The sequence below is a fragment of the Tenrec ecaudatus genome, chromosome 6 (genome assembly GCF_050624435.1).
Source record: "Tenrec ecaudatus isolate mTenEca1 chromosome 6, mTenEca1.hap1, whole genome shotgun sequence".
Classification (NCBI taxonomy): Eukaryota; Metazoa; Chordata; class Mammalia; order Afrosoricida; family Tenrecidae; genus Tenrec; species Tenrec ecaudatus.
Window position 1 is genome coordinate 127,648,675 of NC_134535.1, and position 14,165 is coordinate 127,662,839.

The 14,165-nt window shown below is 49.8% G+C and overlaps 1 protein-coding gene across 1 annotated transcript in view; it reads left to right on the plus strand.

Annotated features, from left to right (window-relative positions):
* VWF (von Willebrand factor) overlaps positions 1–14,165 on the plus strand; it is a 173,576-nt gene that overhangs the window by 144,348 nt on the left and 15,063 nt on the right. The window contains exons 38-44 of the mRNA XM_075553135.1: positions 2,201–2,303; positions 2,759–2,833; positions 4,132–4,236; positions 5,465–5,670; positions 7,067–7,216; positions 11,879–11,989; positions 13,243–13,423. Coding sequence (XP_075409250.1) covers positions 2,201–2,303; positions 2,759–2,833; positions 4,132–4,236; positions 5,465–5,670; positions 7,067–7,216; positions 11,879–11,989; positions 13,243–13,423 — 931 coding nt within the window. The remainder of the gene's footprint in view (positions 1–2,200; positions 2,304–2,758; positions 2,834–4,131; positions 4,237–5,464; positions 5,671–7,066; positions 7,217–11,878; positions 11,990–13,242; positions 13,424–14,165) is intronic.

Here is a 14,165-nt window from a genome sequence, read left to right on the forward strand (position 1 = left end):
TGGCCCTGGGCCATCCTCACAGCTGTGCAGCCATTGTGCCTACCCGTCTTGTGGAGGTTCTTCTTCTTTCATCCCTGCCCTGCTACTTCACCAGGCATGGTGTCCTTCTCCAGGGGTTGGTCTCTCCTGACAACAGGTCCAAAGTACGTGAGACCATCTCACCATCCTTGCTCCTATGGAACATTCTGGATCTGCTTCCAAGAGAGCATTGCAGCCCTTTGTCCTTGGTCCTTGAGCACTGCAGGCTGCTCTCATGATTCTTCGCCTGCGCCATAATGCGAATGTGTCACTTTCCCCTGGTTTTCCTTACCCAGTGTCCAACTGCCACATGGTCATGAGGTGGTTGAAAATACCGTGGCCTGAGTCAGACACACCTCGGTCCTCATAGTAACATCCTTGCTTTCCGACAATTTAAAGAGGGTTTGTCCAGCAGATTTACCATTGTAGTCATTTGACCTCCTGACTGCTGCTTCCATGAGCAGTGATTGTGGAACCAAGCCAGATGAAATCCTTGACCATCAGTCTTTCCCCCATGTGTCATGGTGCTACTACTGGTCCAGCTGGAGGATTTTGGCTTTCTTTCTTTCTTTTTTTTCTTTCCACTGTGCAACCCGCTTCAGTGCCTGAAACCCACGGGAAAGCCAGGCAATGGTCCGGGGCTACAGTATGCTTTGGCCTGGGGCACTGTGAGAGGCCCATGGGATCGGACCTGGATTTTGGCTTTCTTTACATTCAGCCAGCATCCACACTGAAGGCTGCAGTCCTTGATCTTCATCAGCACGTGCTTTAAGTCCTCCTCACCTCAGCAAGCAAGGTTGTGTCATCTGCAGATCGCAGGTTGCTAGTAAGCCTTCCTCCAGTCCCGACACGGCCCTTCTCTTTATGTAAATCAGCCTCTCGGACTATTTCCTCAGCATACAGATCAACTAACAATGGCGAAAGGATACAGTCCGGACACACACCTTTCCTGATTCTCAATCATGTTCTGTTTGCACAACTGTCTCTTGCTCTATGTCTAGGTTCCACATGAGTGTACCAAGTCTTTTGGAATTCTCATTCTTCTCGATGTTCTCCTTAATTTGTTGGGGTTTCAAATGCCTTAGCATAGTCAGTAAAACCCAAGTAAACATGTTTTTGGTCTTCTTTGCTTTGAGACAAGATCCATCTGATGTTAGCAACGATATCCATTGTCCCGTGTCCTCTTCTGCATCCTGCCTGAATTTCTCTGGAAGCTCCTTGTTAATGGACTGCTGCAACCGCTGTTGGATGATTCAGCTAAATTTTACTTGCATGTGATATTAATGATATTTTTCTATTATTTTCACATTATTTTGGGTCATCTTTCTTTGGAATGAATACAAATATGGATCTCTTCTAATCAGTTGGCCAAGTAGCTATCTTCCAAATTTCCTGGCATACATGAGTGAGTGCTTCCAGGTCTCATCAGCTTCTTGAAACATCGGCATGTCCTAGAGCAGTGGTTCTCAACCTGTGGGTCGTGACCCCTTTGGGGGTTGAGTGACCCTTTCCCTGGGTTTGCCTGGTTTCTAACAGTAGCAAAATTACAGATATGAAGTAGCAACAAAAATAATTTTATGGTTGGGGGGGTCACCACAACATGAGGAACTGTCTGAAAGGGCCGAGGCATTAGAAAGGTTGAGGACCACTGTCCTGGAGCCTTGTTTGGGCTAAATGCTTTTAGTCTCTATACTTGGTCTACTCTTATTACTTCATATGCGTGGAACCGTACAATCTGTGTCCTTGCAGAGGCTGATTTTTCAGAATCAGATCACCACCCTTGCTTCCCAGGTGTATCTGGGTGGGCCGGATGTTAACCATTTGCATCACGAAGAGCCCATGTTTCCTTGCTTTGCTATTATCATGTCCGAGAAGACCATAGTGAAGGTGTCTAAGCTTTCTCGGTGCTGCTTGTGGCTGCTCCGTGAACTTACGTAGCAGGAGGCAGGTGACCTTTCTGAGGCCCCTTCATGCCTCTCCAGCTTTCTCCGCTCAGTACTGCTCAGCTCTCTTTAAACCTGCTCTGATTCATGCTTAGGCTTGAAGGAGGAAGGTCTGGAAATCGTTCCGAACTGAGGGAAACCCAAACCACGGGAGAGCGAAAAAACGGAATTTCCCTGACCTCCTGGGCTTTGTGTCCTAGAGTGTCCTGGGACCACTTTGATCCTTGTTTTCTTCTCAGTTTCTGGAAACCTGGGTCCCAGAGCACCAACCCTGTCAGATCTGTACCTGCCTCAGTGGGCGGAAGATCAACTGCACCTCACAGCCCTGCCCCACAGCCAGAGGTGAGTGAGTCCACTTCTCTGTGGGGTTCTTGGAGGAAGAAGAACTTTTAAGATAATCCAGCCATTTTGTCTTCAGACCTAGTCGACCAGATCGGAACCTTGGGTCCCTAGATTGAGTTCCTTGACTCAGCCTGCATCCCCTGTGTCTGTCGACCCTGTTGGGCTTGGGGATCTCCATTCTGGGCCTGAGGTGAACCCTCCGGGGATGTAACTCTGCTCATCTGTCTCTACTTTGGTCTTCAGACTTATAGTCCTTAGAAGGTAAATATAAAGGTGTCAACAGAGCACACAGAGGTGGATTCATTTGATCAGATGTCCCATATCTGATTCCCATGGGACTCCTAGATGGGCTCCAGGCTGGTTTTCAGTGATTGAAAGACCATCACCCTTTTCATTCCTCTTCGTGTTGTTCCAATGCGTGTATCTTTCTGACTTGGTGGCCATTCTTCTTCCAGCTCCCACATGTGGCCCGTGTGAAGTGGCTCGCCTCCATCAGAATCCAGGCCAATGCTGTCCGGAGTATGAGTGTGGTATGTCTCCTACTGTAGACATTTCTCCAGGGTCCAACCCCTGCCCCAGGTGAACATGCTGTGGGTGCTGGAGGGTAGATGTAGTCTGAAACACAGAGAATGGAGAACTACTGGCAGAACTGGACGGGTAGGAGCTGATTTGGTTTCCTAAAGAGGGGAAGGAGTCACCTCTGGAAAAGGTGATTAGTTTGCTGAGAAAAATATGGGAGCCAGGACTAGTTTGCTGGAAACTTTCTGCAGTGGGTTATTGACTCCACACTTGGAAGCATTTAGAGAAGAGTGACCAGTTCACTTGTATACGGGGACACAGGGATTGCCTTAAAAACAGTCATGCTGAAGTCATCCATTTTCCTTCTCAGTAAGATCCAGAAGACCAGATCCAGGGATGGGTCATGCACAGGGCACCTTGATTCAGCAAGTTGTCAAAGAATTTAATAATAGATTTGTACACTAAATCGTAAATAGCAGGCTGAGTAATGGTATAATTAAATGAATTCAGAGCTGATAGAATGAAAACTAATGTGACAGATCTCTAGTGCCCTCATCCCTCTCTTGTCCAATGCTTTTATTAATTATATGGATAAAGATACAAGACACAGCTAGTAATGTCAGCAGTGATGTCAATCTTCCAGGGAGAGCAAAGAGACCAGTAGACCGTCCAGGGACTGAGAACGGATGATTAATTACTGGGGTAAATAGAGCACTACAGGGGCGGTCCATCTGACTTGAGACCAGTCTCTGTAGACTAGGTTTTGGAGTGTTAATGGCAGAGGGAACTGGGAAGGGCCATTTAGTTCAAGCCCCTCCCTTTATACACATTCCTAAGCAATTACATTGTGCCATGTACTTTGTCTACATTCATTCATGAAATCCTCAGACAAGGCCTATAAAATAGAGTTCGACTTTCTAAAGGGGGAAACTGAGGCGTACAGGGACTGAGTGATGCTTGTGTGATCTGGAAACCTGGCAAATGCCAGGAATAATAAATATGAGCTTATCGTGTGATATGGATCAACCTATCTCTTCAACCCACCCATTTATCCATCTGTCCATCCATCTATATATTTGTGAGAGGGTGGTGAATAACATTGGATTTTTAGTCTCAGAAAAGTTGGTGGGAAATGGAATGAAAAGGTAATGGAATTTTTAAAATAAACTTTTGGATGGTCCTTTATGTCATCATCATCTCTTTAAACAATCAAGAGTTTTCTTATATAGGAATGTGGGACGCCAGTCCCAGACAATGAAAGAGTAACCGCTTTGAGACCCAAGTGATCTCTCCTTTTCCTGGCTCTCAGCATGTGACTTGGTGAACTGTGAATCGCCCCCCGTCCCTCACTGTGAAGATGGCCTACAGCCAACACTGACCAATCCTGGCGAGTGCAGACCTGACTTCACCTGTGGTAAAGTCCTGTGGGTGAGGAGGGGTGGGTGGTTAGTCTTGCCTGGCACAGGGACACTGTCTTCCTTCTTTGGAACCTGTTTTAAGATTATGACATTTTGTGTATTCTAGTTAGCTGAAGCTGGCTCTAGGGTATCAGAAAAAAGCACACAAAACAAAATTTTTATAGCAACCCTACAAAAATGTTTCCACCTATATTTTGCCAAAGGTGCACCTAAAGTGGGCACATCCCAGGAAGCTCCCCTTTGGGCCATATTAAGAAGCAGTTGGACTTTAGGTGTGGAAGATTCCAGAAATCAACCCTCTAATTGCCCTCAGATGCGGCTTTGTGCTCCCATGAAGCATTATGGTCTTGGAGACTCAAGGGAGCAGTTCCGCCCTGTTCTATAGGGTCACTCTGAGTTTACATCCACCAAATGGCAATGAGTTGTTGGTTTTTTTTTAAGTTCCCTGCCTCTACCCTTTTGTATTCCAGGGAAAGGAGGGAATGTTTCCTTGATTTGTCCTCATCGTTGGATGTCATTATCAAACAAGTTTAGAGATTTCTTTTCATTTGTAGGTTTACATATATAATTTGAACACAGGGTTAAATGAAAGCAAGAAAACCAATTCTGTGTTTAGCTATTGAGAAGACCTGCTCCAACCTCAGCGGCATTCCCATCCTCTTGATGTAGAGTCTGGCTTCCCTTGGACTCCTAGTATTAGAGATGATAGAAACTGGGACGAGGCAAAGGACACAGCAATACGATTCGGATCTTATAAAAATGGGATTGCGAACTTCAGAGGGTGGCCAGCAGTTTTTATTCAACGTTGTTGAAAGGCCTATGATTCCAGGAACTGAAGTGGGGAGAGCTCTGCAGATAGGATCGCATAAGCTACCGGCATATAAAAATCACTGCCCAGGCCTTCCCAAAGTTGTCTGGGTTTCAGAGGTTCCAGATCTGGAGTCCCAAGGAAGTAGCTGAAAGGATCCTTCCTCTTCCGACTATATATGGGAAGGTGATAGACCAGAGACCAGGCCACCATACTTCTGCACGAGCATTCTAGCTTGGCATCTCTCCTTTTGATTACTCTTCTTTTTTCTTCTGCAGTCCAACAACTTTTAGGTACAATTGAATGGGCTGCAGCCCCTGAGGCATTACTGATTTCATATAATATTACATTTTCGCTTGGCTGGGTGCAGTGCTCCTGTGGCAGAACTAAAGACATCTCTTTGTGTTGGAACTCAGCCTGCAGGAAGGAGGAGTGTGCACAGGCGTCCCCACCCTCCTGCCCACCCCACCGTACAGCGACTCTTCGGAAGACCCAGTGCTGTGATGAGTATGAGTGTGCCTGCAGCTGTGTCAACTCCACAGTGAGCTGCCCACTGGGGTACCTAGCCTCAGTCATCACCAACGACTGTGGCTGCACCACAACCACCTGTCTTCCTGACCGGGTAAGTGCTGCTGCCTCTGGGATGATGGTGGAGCATGTGCTCCTCGTGGAAGAGTCACCTCTGCCCAAGCCTTTCCTCCTGTCTAGACCAAGCACTGCACAGCTTAGTGACCAGACAAACAAGATTCCGTCTTCATCCTCAATGAAAATGGAGTTCATTCAGGAGATGTAGAGAACCCACTATGTGCTCAGCATGAGTGGGTGCTGAATTACAAACCAAATATAAGATGTCCCTACCGTTACAGAATGTATTTATAGGGTAGATAAGGAGATAGTATGATTGCTCAGATCATTTGAAGAGTACTTACTGGATGACTTGCCTTGATAGTACTTAATCTCTTCATCCACCCAGGTGCTCTGGTGCTGTAGTAGGGTTCCACACTGAGCTGCTAACTACATGGTCGGTGGTTTGAACCTACCGGCGGTCCATGGGAGAACAGTGAGGTGATCTATGCCTTTAAAGATTTAATGTCTCAGAACCCAGAGGGAGAAGTTCTACTCTGTCCTAAAAGCTCAATATGACTCAGAATTGATTCACTGGTCGTGAGAGTTTGTATCCATCCTTCCATCCATCCATCTATTCTTCCATCTGTCCATCCATCTATCCACCCAATGTTTATTGAGAAAGTACTATGCTCTACTAGAACTGGTAGTGTGTTCGGTGCTATGAGAGAAATGTAAGAAGCAGTCTTCAGTGTTGATCCTGTTAATACATATAAGAGAATTAGCTAACAACTGAATATAATAAAGTATCAATTGGTGGTATAAACATAAAATGCAAATAGAAATTTTATAGGGAGAGAAATCCAGCAAGAGGAGCTATCAAGAATGATTCAACTAGGGACGGTGAAGATGAAGATTGAGAATTTAAATGAGCAGAATTAGAGTAGGCAGCCCCCAGGGGCTCTCAGAGCCTGGCCCAGTGTGTTCTCTGTCACTTGTGTACCTCAAGGGGACGTTGTTTCATCACCCCTGCCCAACTGGCACCTGTCTTTAGTTTACTCCAAGAGAGAAGAAGACTATATGCAGAAGGTTTCAAGTACAAGGATGTTACTGAATCTGAGAACTAGAAACCAGCTTTCTGTGTAAATGGAAAGACATGAAATTCAGTCAAAGCAGTGGTGAAACTGGACCAAGGCAGTCCCTGTGGGCTGGTGTCCCATGAAGCTCTTACCCAGAACCATTCCCAGGAGAGACTGGGGATGACTTTTCTAAAGATGGTGGTCAGGGAATGGAAAAAGAACAAAATATACTTTAGAACTATTTCTCCATGTGGGCAAAGACCTTGTAGATGTTCTTTATTGCTGTTTTATATTTAAGCTTCCAACAGATAGTAGTCACTCACTGCTTGTTTCAACGCACCAGCCAGTGTGCTCATGGAAAGCTTGTATCTGCAGGTGTGTGTTCACCATGGCACCATCTACCCCGTGGGCCAGTTCTGGGAGGAGGGCTGTGATGTGTGCACCTGCACCGACATGGAGGATGCTGTGGTGGGCCTGCACGTGACCCAGTGCTCCCAGAAGACCTGCGAAGATGGCTGTAGGTCGGTAAGTGGACGGGCGGGGCGGTGGTGCAGAGGAGCCATTATAAGGAGGCATGGGGGCCTCAAGAGGGGCACATTGTAAGGTCAGTGGTGAGGGGAAGCAAGGGGTTGGGCTAGATAAAGAGGAAGAAGCTTGAGAGAAGGATGTCTGTATTATCCTCTGTGATTCATTCTCTGGCTGGCGGTCAGAGTGTCTGCTGTAAGCTCGAGAGGGCCGCGGAGTCGGTCTCAGCAGAGATGTGGAGAGGGTTAGAGACCGAGGAAAGGGGACCTGATGGCTCACTTCTTCTCTGTCCTCTACCTTCAGACACTACTTAGCCTGTTCCTAGAGCAGACATGTGCCCTGAATTTACTGGACTTTGGCCCAGTTTCAGTGCTCGTATTTCCACTTAGGTTGGTGATTTTCAAACCATACTTAACAATTTGAAGTAAAGAATGCATGACCACTGAGCGCCCAAGTCTGTTTGTAATCCTGCTTGTGGTGGCTGGTCCCTAAGGCTAGTGCCATGTGTGCTGGAGCACCCATTGTCTTGCACACTGATGGTTGGTGAGACCCTAGGGGAAGAGAGCGATGGTCTCAGGGAGACTTGTGGGTCATAGTCTGCATTGGGGCTTGATGCTCTTCTTTGCCTGTAGATGGTAATGATGTTAAAGGAAGCGTTTCCAGGGAAGGAAACATCCTGTGGTTGCTGTCTGGAGCCGTGGAGATAATGGTCTTGTGCCGTTTCCAAGAGATGTACTTAGTTTGATGACGGAAGGGAGAGCGTCTGAGAGAATCCGGCATTGGGAGAGCTCATTCAGTTCGTCCTCTCCTTTGCCTGCGCTGTTGCTTCTGAGGATATTTGGAAGTCCATAGGGGCCTTTGAGAGAGCGTGATGCTGTAGTATCCAGGTGTGCCTTTTGGAACATTAAATTTTGGAAGCCCGTTGGTCTCTCTATCTCTTCACATAGGTTATGGGAGGCAATGGAGATATTTTGCTATCAAATAAAGCAACTGCTTAGAGGCCATTTGTATAAAATTGGTACCCAGTGGATTTTGTTTCAATAGGGCATTTTGATTATAAGGCTAAAGCCTACTCAAGTCAGCTAAGTAAAAGGGGCTTTATGGAGGTCTTAGAAGGGACCGTCCCCACTATGAAGTGCAGGGAATGTGGCTGAGTATCATGGGAAGAAATGGGGGCCCAGTAGTTTAATTCCTGCCTTCCCTGTGGGAGCTGCAGGCTCAGTTCCCGGCCAGGATACTCTCGCACAGTTAGCATCTCTGTCACGGAGGCCTTGGGCGTTGCTAGGATGCGGACCAAGCTTTAGCGGAGAGTCTAGTGAGCTACAGAGATAGGCTAGGTGAGTAATTCAGGAAAAGCAGTCAGCAGCAATCTTGTGGATCACAGTGACTGACCGTGGGGTTGGGCAGAGCCCTAGGCAACATTTTGTTCCACTGTACACAAGGTCACAGCCAACCCAACTGCAACAGTCCCAGAAAGTGGGCAGTGGTCGGGGCGCACTTCTCTCCGTTTGCCCCCGACCCCTGTCTCTCTGCATCTTTCTGCTCATTTGCCCAGCTTCGTCGTTCGCATGACAAGCCAGCAAGTCTTGCTTTTTTAAAATTTTCATCTGTATAGAGTGTTATCAAATCTGACCTCAGCTGAACATGGGCTCTTCAGTTCATCCTTGTCCAATCAGGGCTCATCCTTGTCCGATCTGGCTTATGTAATATTTGTGTTCCACACAGTCTCAAGAAAAGAATGGATGGGTATAAGTCAGCCCGTGCATCAAGTTCTTTGTCAGGGTCTCACTCTGGCCCAGTCAACTGTTGCAGAGGGCGCCTGCTCAGATTGATCCACCTGCCTGTGGAGGTGGACATCTTCTCCTACAGAACCTGTGGGGATGGAATCCGAAAAGGAGACGCGGATGGAAGCCAGGGGGATGGATGGAGGAGACGGCATTCTCAACCAGACTCTGGAGGCTTGAGTTCTCGGGCTTAATGACTGCATGTTCCATTTTTGGAAGAGGAAGGGCCCTCGTGGCTTAGTTACAGCTGAGCGGGGCCGGCTTTGATCTGCACTCAGTGTGGAGTTGAGGTGGGGAGTCAGGGAACCGGGGAGGGCTACAGACTTTCATTCTTCAAAGAGCAGAGCATTATCTTCCCGCCGCAGACTCTAGGGCCCTTCACTTGGGATTCGTTTGTGGTTAGGTTTTGACAAAAAGAACACATCATCGCCTTATTTTCTGATTTTTTCTTTCCTGACGGCACAGACTACAGAAAGACACCTTCCTGATCTGCCCCACACTTTTCTGCTTCTCACACCAGAAAACACGACATAAAGTGCGCACGGGTCATTCCTGGTTGGTTTCCCAAAGAGTTTTATAGATGGGACTGCATTCCTGTGACTCCATTCCCATGTGGGCAGTTAGAGGGATTCCTGTACCTTTGTCTACACCTTAGAAAAATTTTCCTTTGGAGACATATGAGCCCCCACCTCCAGTCTTTGACCCCAGAATCCCACCAAATCATCGCGTTAGAGATTACGCTCTAAAGGAGTGAATGCAGCCCTTTATGTTTTATTCATTCTCCTGAAGGAAAAAGAGGACGCACTGTTCTTCCCGCTTCGAGGATAGACAAGCCGAGGACTAGCACAAGGAATGAAACTGCCCACAGCTTCGCCATTTCCGTGAAGCCAGCAAAGGCCAGAGTGCCCTAACTCTTAGCACGGGGCCTTTTCTCTGAGACCACTCGTGTTACACGGCCACGGAGAGCCAGAGGCGAGGTCTTCACACTGGGCTCCCTGGCAGGCGATAAAGGGCCAGCGCTCGGTGCCTCCCACATCCATCTCAGCCATGGCATCGGTGCTTAACGAGTGTGCTCCCGTGTCCCTCAGGAAGTTATGTTTCAGTGGCCTATGCCTTCAGACGGAGTTCCTGTGTAGCTCCATTGTTCGTTGAGAGGCTGGTGACCACAGGATGGGGGAAGGTGGGGAGAAGGGGCTCAGAAGTGTATGTTGAACAATGACAGGCTGCAGGATCGGCAGGAGGAAGGGAGAAGGGAGAGATGAAAATGTCGAACGGAGCCCCGGTGGGCACTGAGCAATTGAAATGCTAGTGCGGCGGAAGAGAATCTTATAAATATGACAGCTGGACTTTTGGTGGCATGACCCGCAGGACCTGAGCATGAGAGGTGTGGGGGGCTTCTCCGGTGAGACTCACCCATTGCCCATACTAGGAGGCGGCAGGAAACTCAAGAGTCACAATTCCAGGTTCCCCAGCACTTCCAGAGAGAGGTGCAGGAGTGACAGGAGAGCCCCCGCAGCATCCCCTTTCCCCTAGGTGCCCCCTGAGCCTCTTCTCCTGCGGTTCCCAGCGTCCCTTCAAGGCATTCTCTGTACTGTTTGACAATGCAGGTGTGCAGACTATAGCATCCTATTTGCTGCCTTGTACACATCCAAACCCAACCCAAAGGTGTTGAGTCAATTCTGACTCATAGCAAACCCTATAGAACCCTATGGTCTTGCTCTATAGGGCTCCCAAGACTTCAAATCATTATGGCAACAGATGGCTCGTGGGCTTGGAACCCATGTTTTTCAGTTAGTAGCCCCAAACTCACACCACTCGCCACCAGGACTCCTTTCGTGCCTGTCAGGCGCATAGTCAGGGACCTGGGATCAGCTCAGCGAGGTGGAAAACAGCTGCGTGCTGCTATGACGTGGGTAGGGATGTCAGCATGTCCCACGGAGATGGCGTGAAGTTGAGCCGAGTCTCTAGAGTTCTCTCCGTCCCCAGAGAGAGGCACCAGCCAGATCAAGGCAGTGTGCTTGGGGGAGCAGACCAGGCTTGGCATCCACACCCCTCTCCACACCTGCACCGATTGCTTCCCTCTCAAGGACGCAGCTCCAGGATGCAGCACACACAGTCCGGGGCTCTTGCCCCCTGGCTCCTGGGACAACCGCGCACGTCATTGCCTTGCCTGTGCTTGGTGCGTTGCTTCTGAGTTTTCTGTGGAGGATTCCGATCCAAGTCCCTAATGTGGTGGTCAGATTGGATGACCTCCCAAGGGGCAAGGTAGCCTGGCAAACGAATGCTGGGTGCTGGTCTCCCTGACAGGCTGCTTGGGGAAGGCTGATCTCTGTTGCACCTCACCTCACCCCATTTTTCCCATCTGAAGAATTTGGTGCCCCCATCACTTGTAAGGAGCCCCTCTTTGCAGTTTGCCAAGATGTGACAGAGCTCAGGGTACTCGCCGTGTCTCATTCGTTAGCCCTGTTAGCCTGGCCGTTGTGTTTAGATGCTATGATAATGGCAGTTCTTTGTCTCGATTCATCCTGAATGTTCTCAGCGAGCCACCCTAGACGTGCACCACCGTGAGAACACAGGTCAGTTAGCGGTGGCTGCTGTGTGAAAGCTCGAATCCCCTTCGTGCCCTCGTGGACTGCACCTGGGCCTTGCAGGAGCGGCTCTCAGGGGGCAAAGTTAGGCCGCATGCTGGTGGAACGCTTAGTCTGGCGACTCCATAGCTGGTGTTTGATAATTGCTTTTTGGGGCATGATTCTGAGACCAGTTGCTGACCAAGACGAAAACTCCCGCCCCAGTGTCCCCTCTGCGAAACCCCAGGGCCCAGGACGTACGTCCTTGCCGCTGACCTGTCCTCCTTGTGCCCTGTTCTTTTTGTCCACAGGGCTTCACGTATGTCCTCCATGAAGGTGAATGCTGTGGGAGGTGCCTGCCGTCTGCCTGTGAGGTGGTGTCCGGCTCACGGCGGGGGGACTCCCAGTCCTACTGGAAGAGTGTACGTCTGCACCCCGGGCAGGGGGGAAGGAGGGTAGTCATGTCACCAGTCTGGAAGTCCATGTCTGGGGGCCAGCACGGCTTGCGTTCATTTCTTAAATCGGGGTGCACTTTCTGCCCCTTGCTTTCCCCTTGGGGAGTTTTAATCCAGCTATTAGTGTAACCCAGGTATCATTTAGGATGATTTTGTCTCACAGGAGCTAGATAAAATGATTTCCAACTTCCCATTCTGCGACGTCTTGTGGGGCAAATTCTTTGCTCGTCCATGAATCTGAGGCCCTGGTCCCACTGAGTGGCTGGTTTCAGGAGACCTCACCCTCCGGTGTGTGCGAATGAGCCCGTGGGCTACAAGGACGGTTCTAGAGCACAGTCAAGCCAGGCATAGCCCTCAGACTTTTCACTGATTTCCAGCAAAACCACCCCGACGATGTGGAGAAGGTGGAGAAATGTCCAACCCACGGAAGCAAACACTCTGTTCCTAAACGTCCCCTCAGCTGTGAGGCCCATGGGTGCTGAGATTAACTCAGGAGGCCCACGAAGCCATTCTCTTAAACACAGAGGGTGCCCTCCTGGGGGGCTTGGTGCGGGTGCTGCGATAACAGCAGTTCTTTTGTTCTGATGCATAAAGATGAGGTGGGTAGTGCTAAGCCCAGCCGCCTCAGGAGATGGTGCTGGAAGGGTGAGAGGTGTGCACGCAGGCCTTCCTCTTGTGCTTGCTTCCAGCAAGATTGATGTACACTTTGTTTAGAGAGGAAGGCAAAGGGTTCATGGTCACGCCCTTGGCCCTGCCTCATTCCCCACTTGGGCCCTGGTCCTCCTTAGTGATAACAGAAGGACTCAATTAGCTTTGTCTTGCCCACTTCAAAGCTGCAGTACCCGTAGACTCCCCTTCCCCGTGTACCCCCTTCCAGTGATCCCGCTCCCTTCCTCCTGGATGGAGGCAGATTTTGTCCATCCTCCCCAGGACCAGAGGCTAGCTCAGACCCCAGACTGGTCCATCCTGGTGGGCTCTGAGAGCTGGTCTTTGAAGACCTGCCCCTGTGTATTTTCCATCCCACTTTGGGGCTCAAACAGCATGAGTGCTTATGAAACAAGTATCGGGAGACTGAGCTCTCTCCCGCCTCAAGTCTCCATCTGACGGAGAAGACCTGAGTGTCAGCAGTGGTTCTGCGGCCCTGTTTCCGGGAACGTGCCAGGGCGCATCGAGTAACGAATCGTGGTTGGCAGGGGTGGACTAACGCAGGTGTTCCACAGGTTGGCTCTCGTTGGACGTCCCCTGAGGACCCCTGTCTCCTCAACGAGTGCGTGCGAGTGAAGGAGGAGGTCTTTGTGCAGCAGAGAAACGTCTCCTGCCCGCAGCTGGATGTCCCCACCTGCCCCACAGGCTTCCAGTTGAGCTGCAAGACCTCCGAGTGCTGCCCCACCTGCCGCTGTGGTGAGGCGCTGGCCTGTGCCTCCACCTTCGTGCCGGTCGCCCCCTCCCGGCCCCCGCGTTCTCTGCTCTTTTAGCAATGGGAAAACCGAGCAGGATCAGAACCCTCTCTTCAGTGCCCAGAGAAAACAACAAAGATGAGAAAGGTGTAACAGTGTCCTGAAGCCCCGCGGCCCAGCTCTGTACCCCGTGGAGGCATTTTCCCATGATTTCATAGAAGCCTCCCACACTGAGGAGCTGTGACTTCCTGCTTCGAAGCGGGTGACGTTAGTGGGTGCTGGAGTTGGCATTTTATCCCAGGCTTGCTTTCTCCGATTCTGTAGACCACCTTCTCAGCCACATGCCATATCACTTCCGAGAGGGAAGGAATGCCAGCTCTCTGGGTAGTTGGTCGGAAGCCTCCCAGGGGCACCTTCGAGGACAGGGCTGGCAGTGGGCTTCCGAAAGCACGGGCTTGAAAAGCCCACGGAGCAGCTCTGCTCAGCACAGGTGGCATCGGCGTGAATGGGGCAGACTTGATCTGCAACCAGCAACCCCTGCCCAAAGCCACCAAGCAGAGAGGAAACAAAAGGCAGTACTCTTTACCACCCTGCCTTGTATTCCGTGTGTGACTTCATCTTGGGGCTGGACATTTAAGAGTAGAACTTTATTCTCTCGCTAACAGAGACCTCCTCCCACTCACCCCTTCCCCTGCATCCACTGAAACAAGTGCACTCCCCTGGAGAGTGGTTAGGAGCCTTCTCAC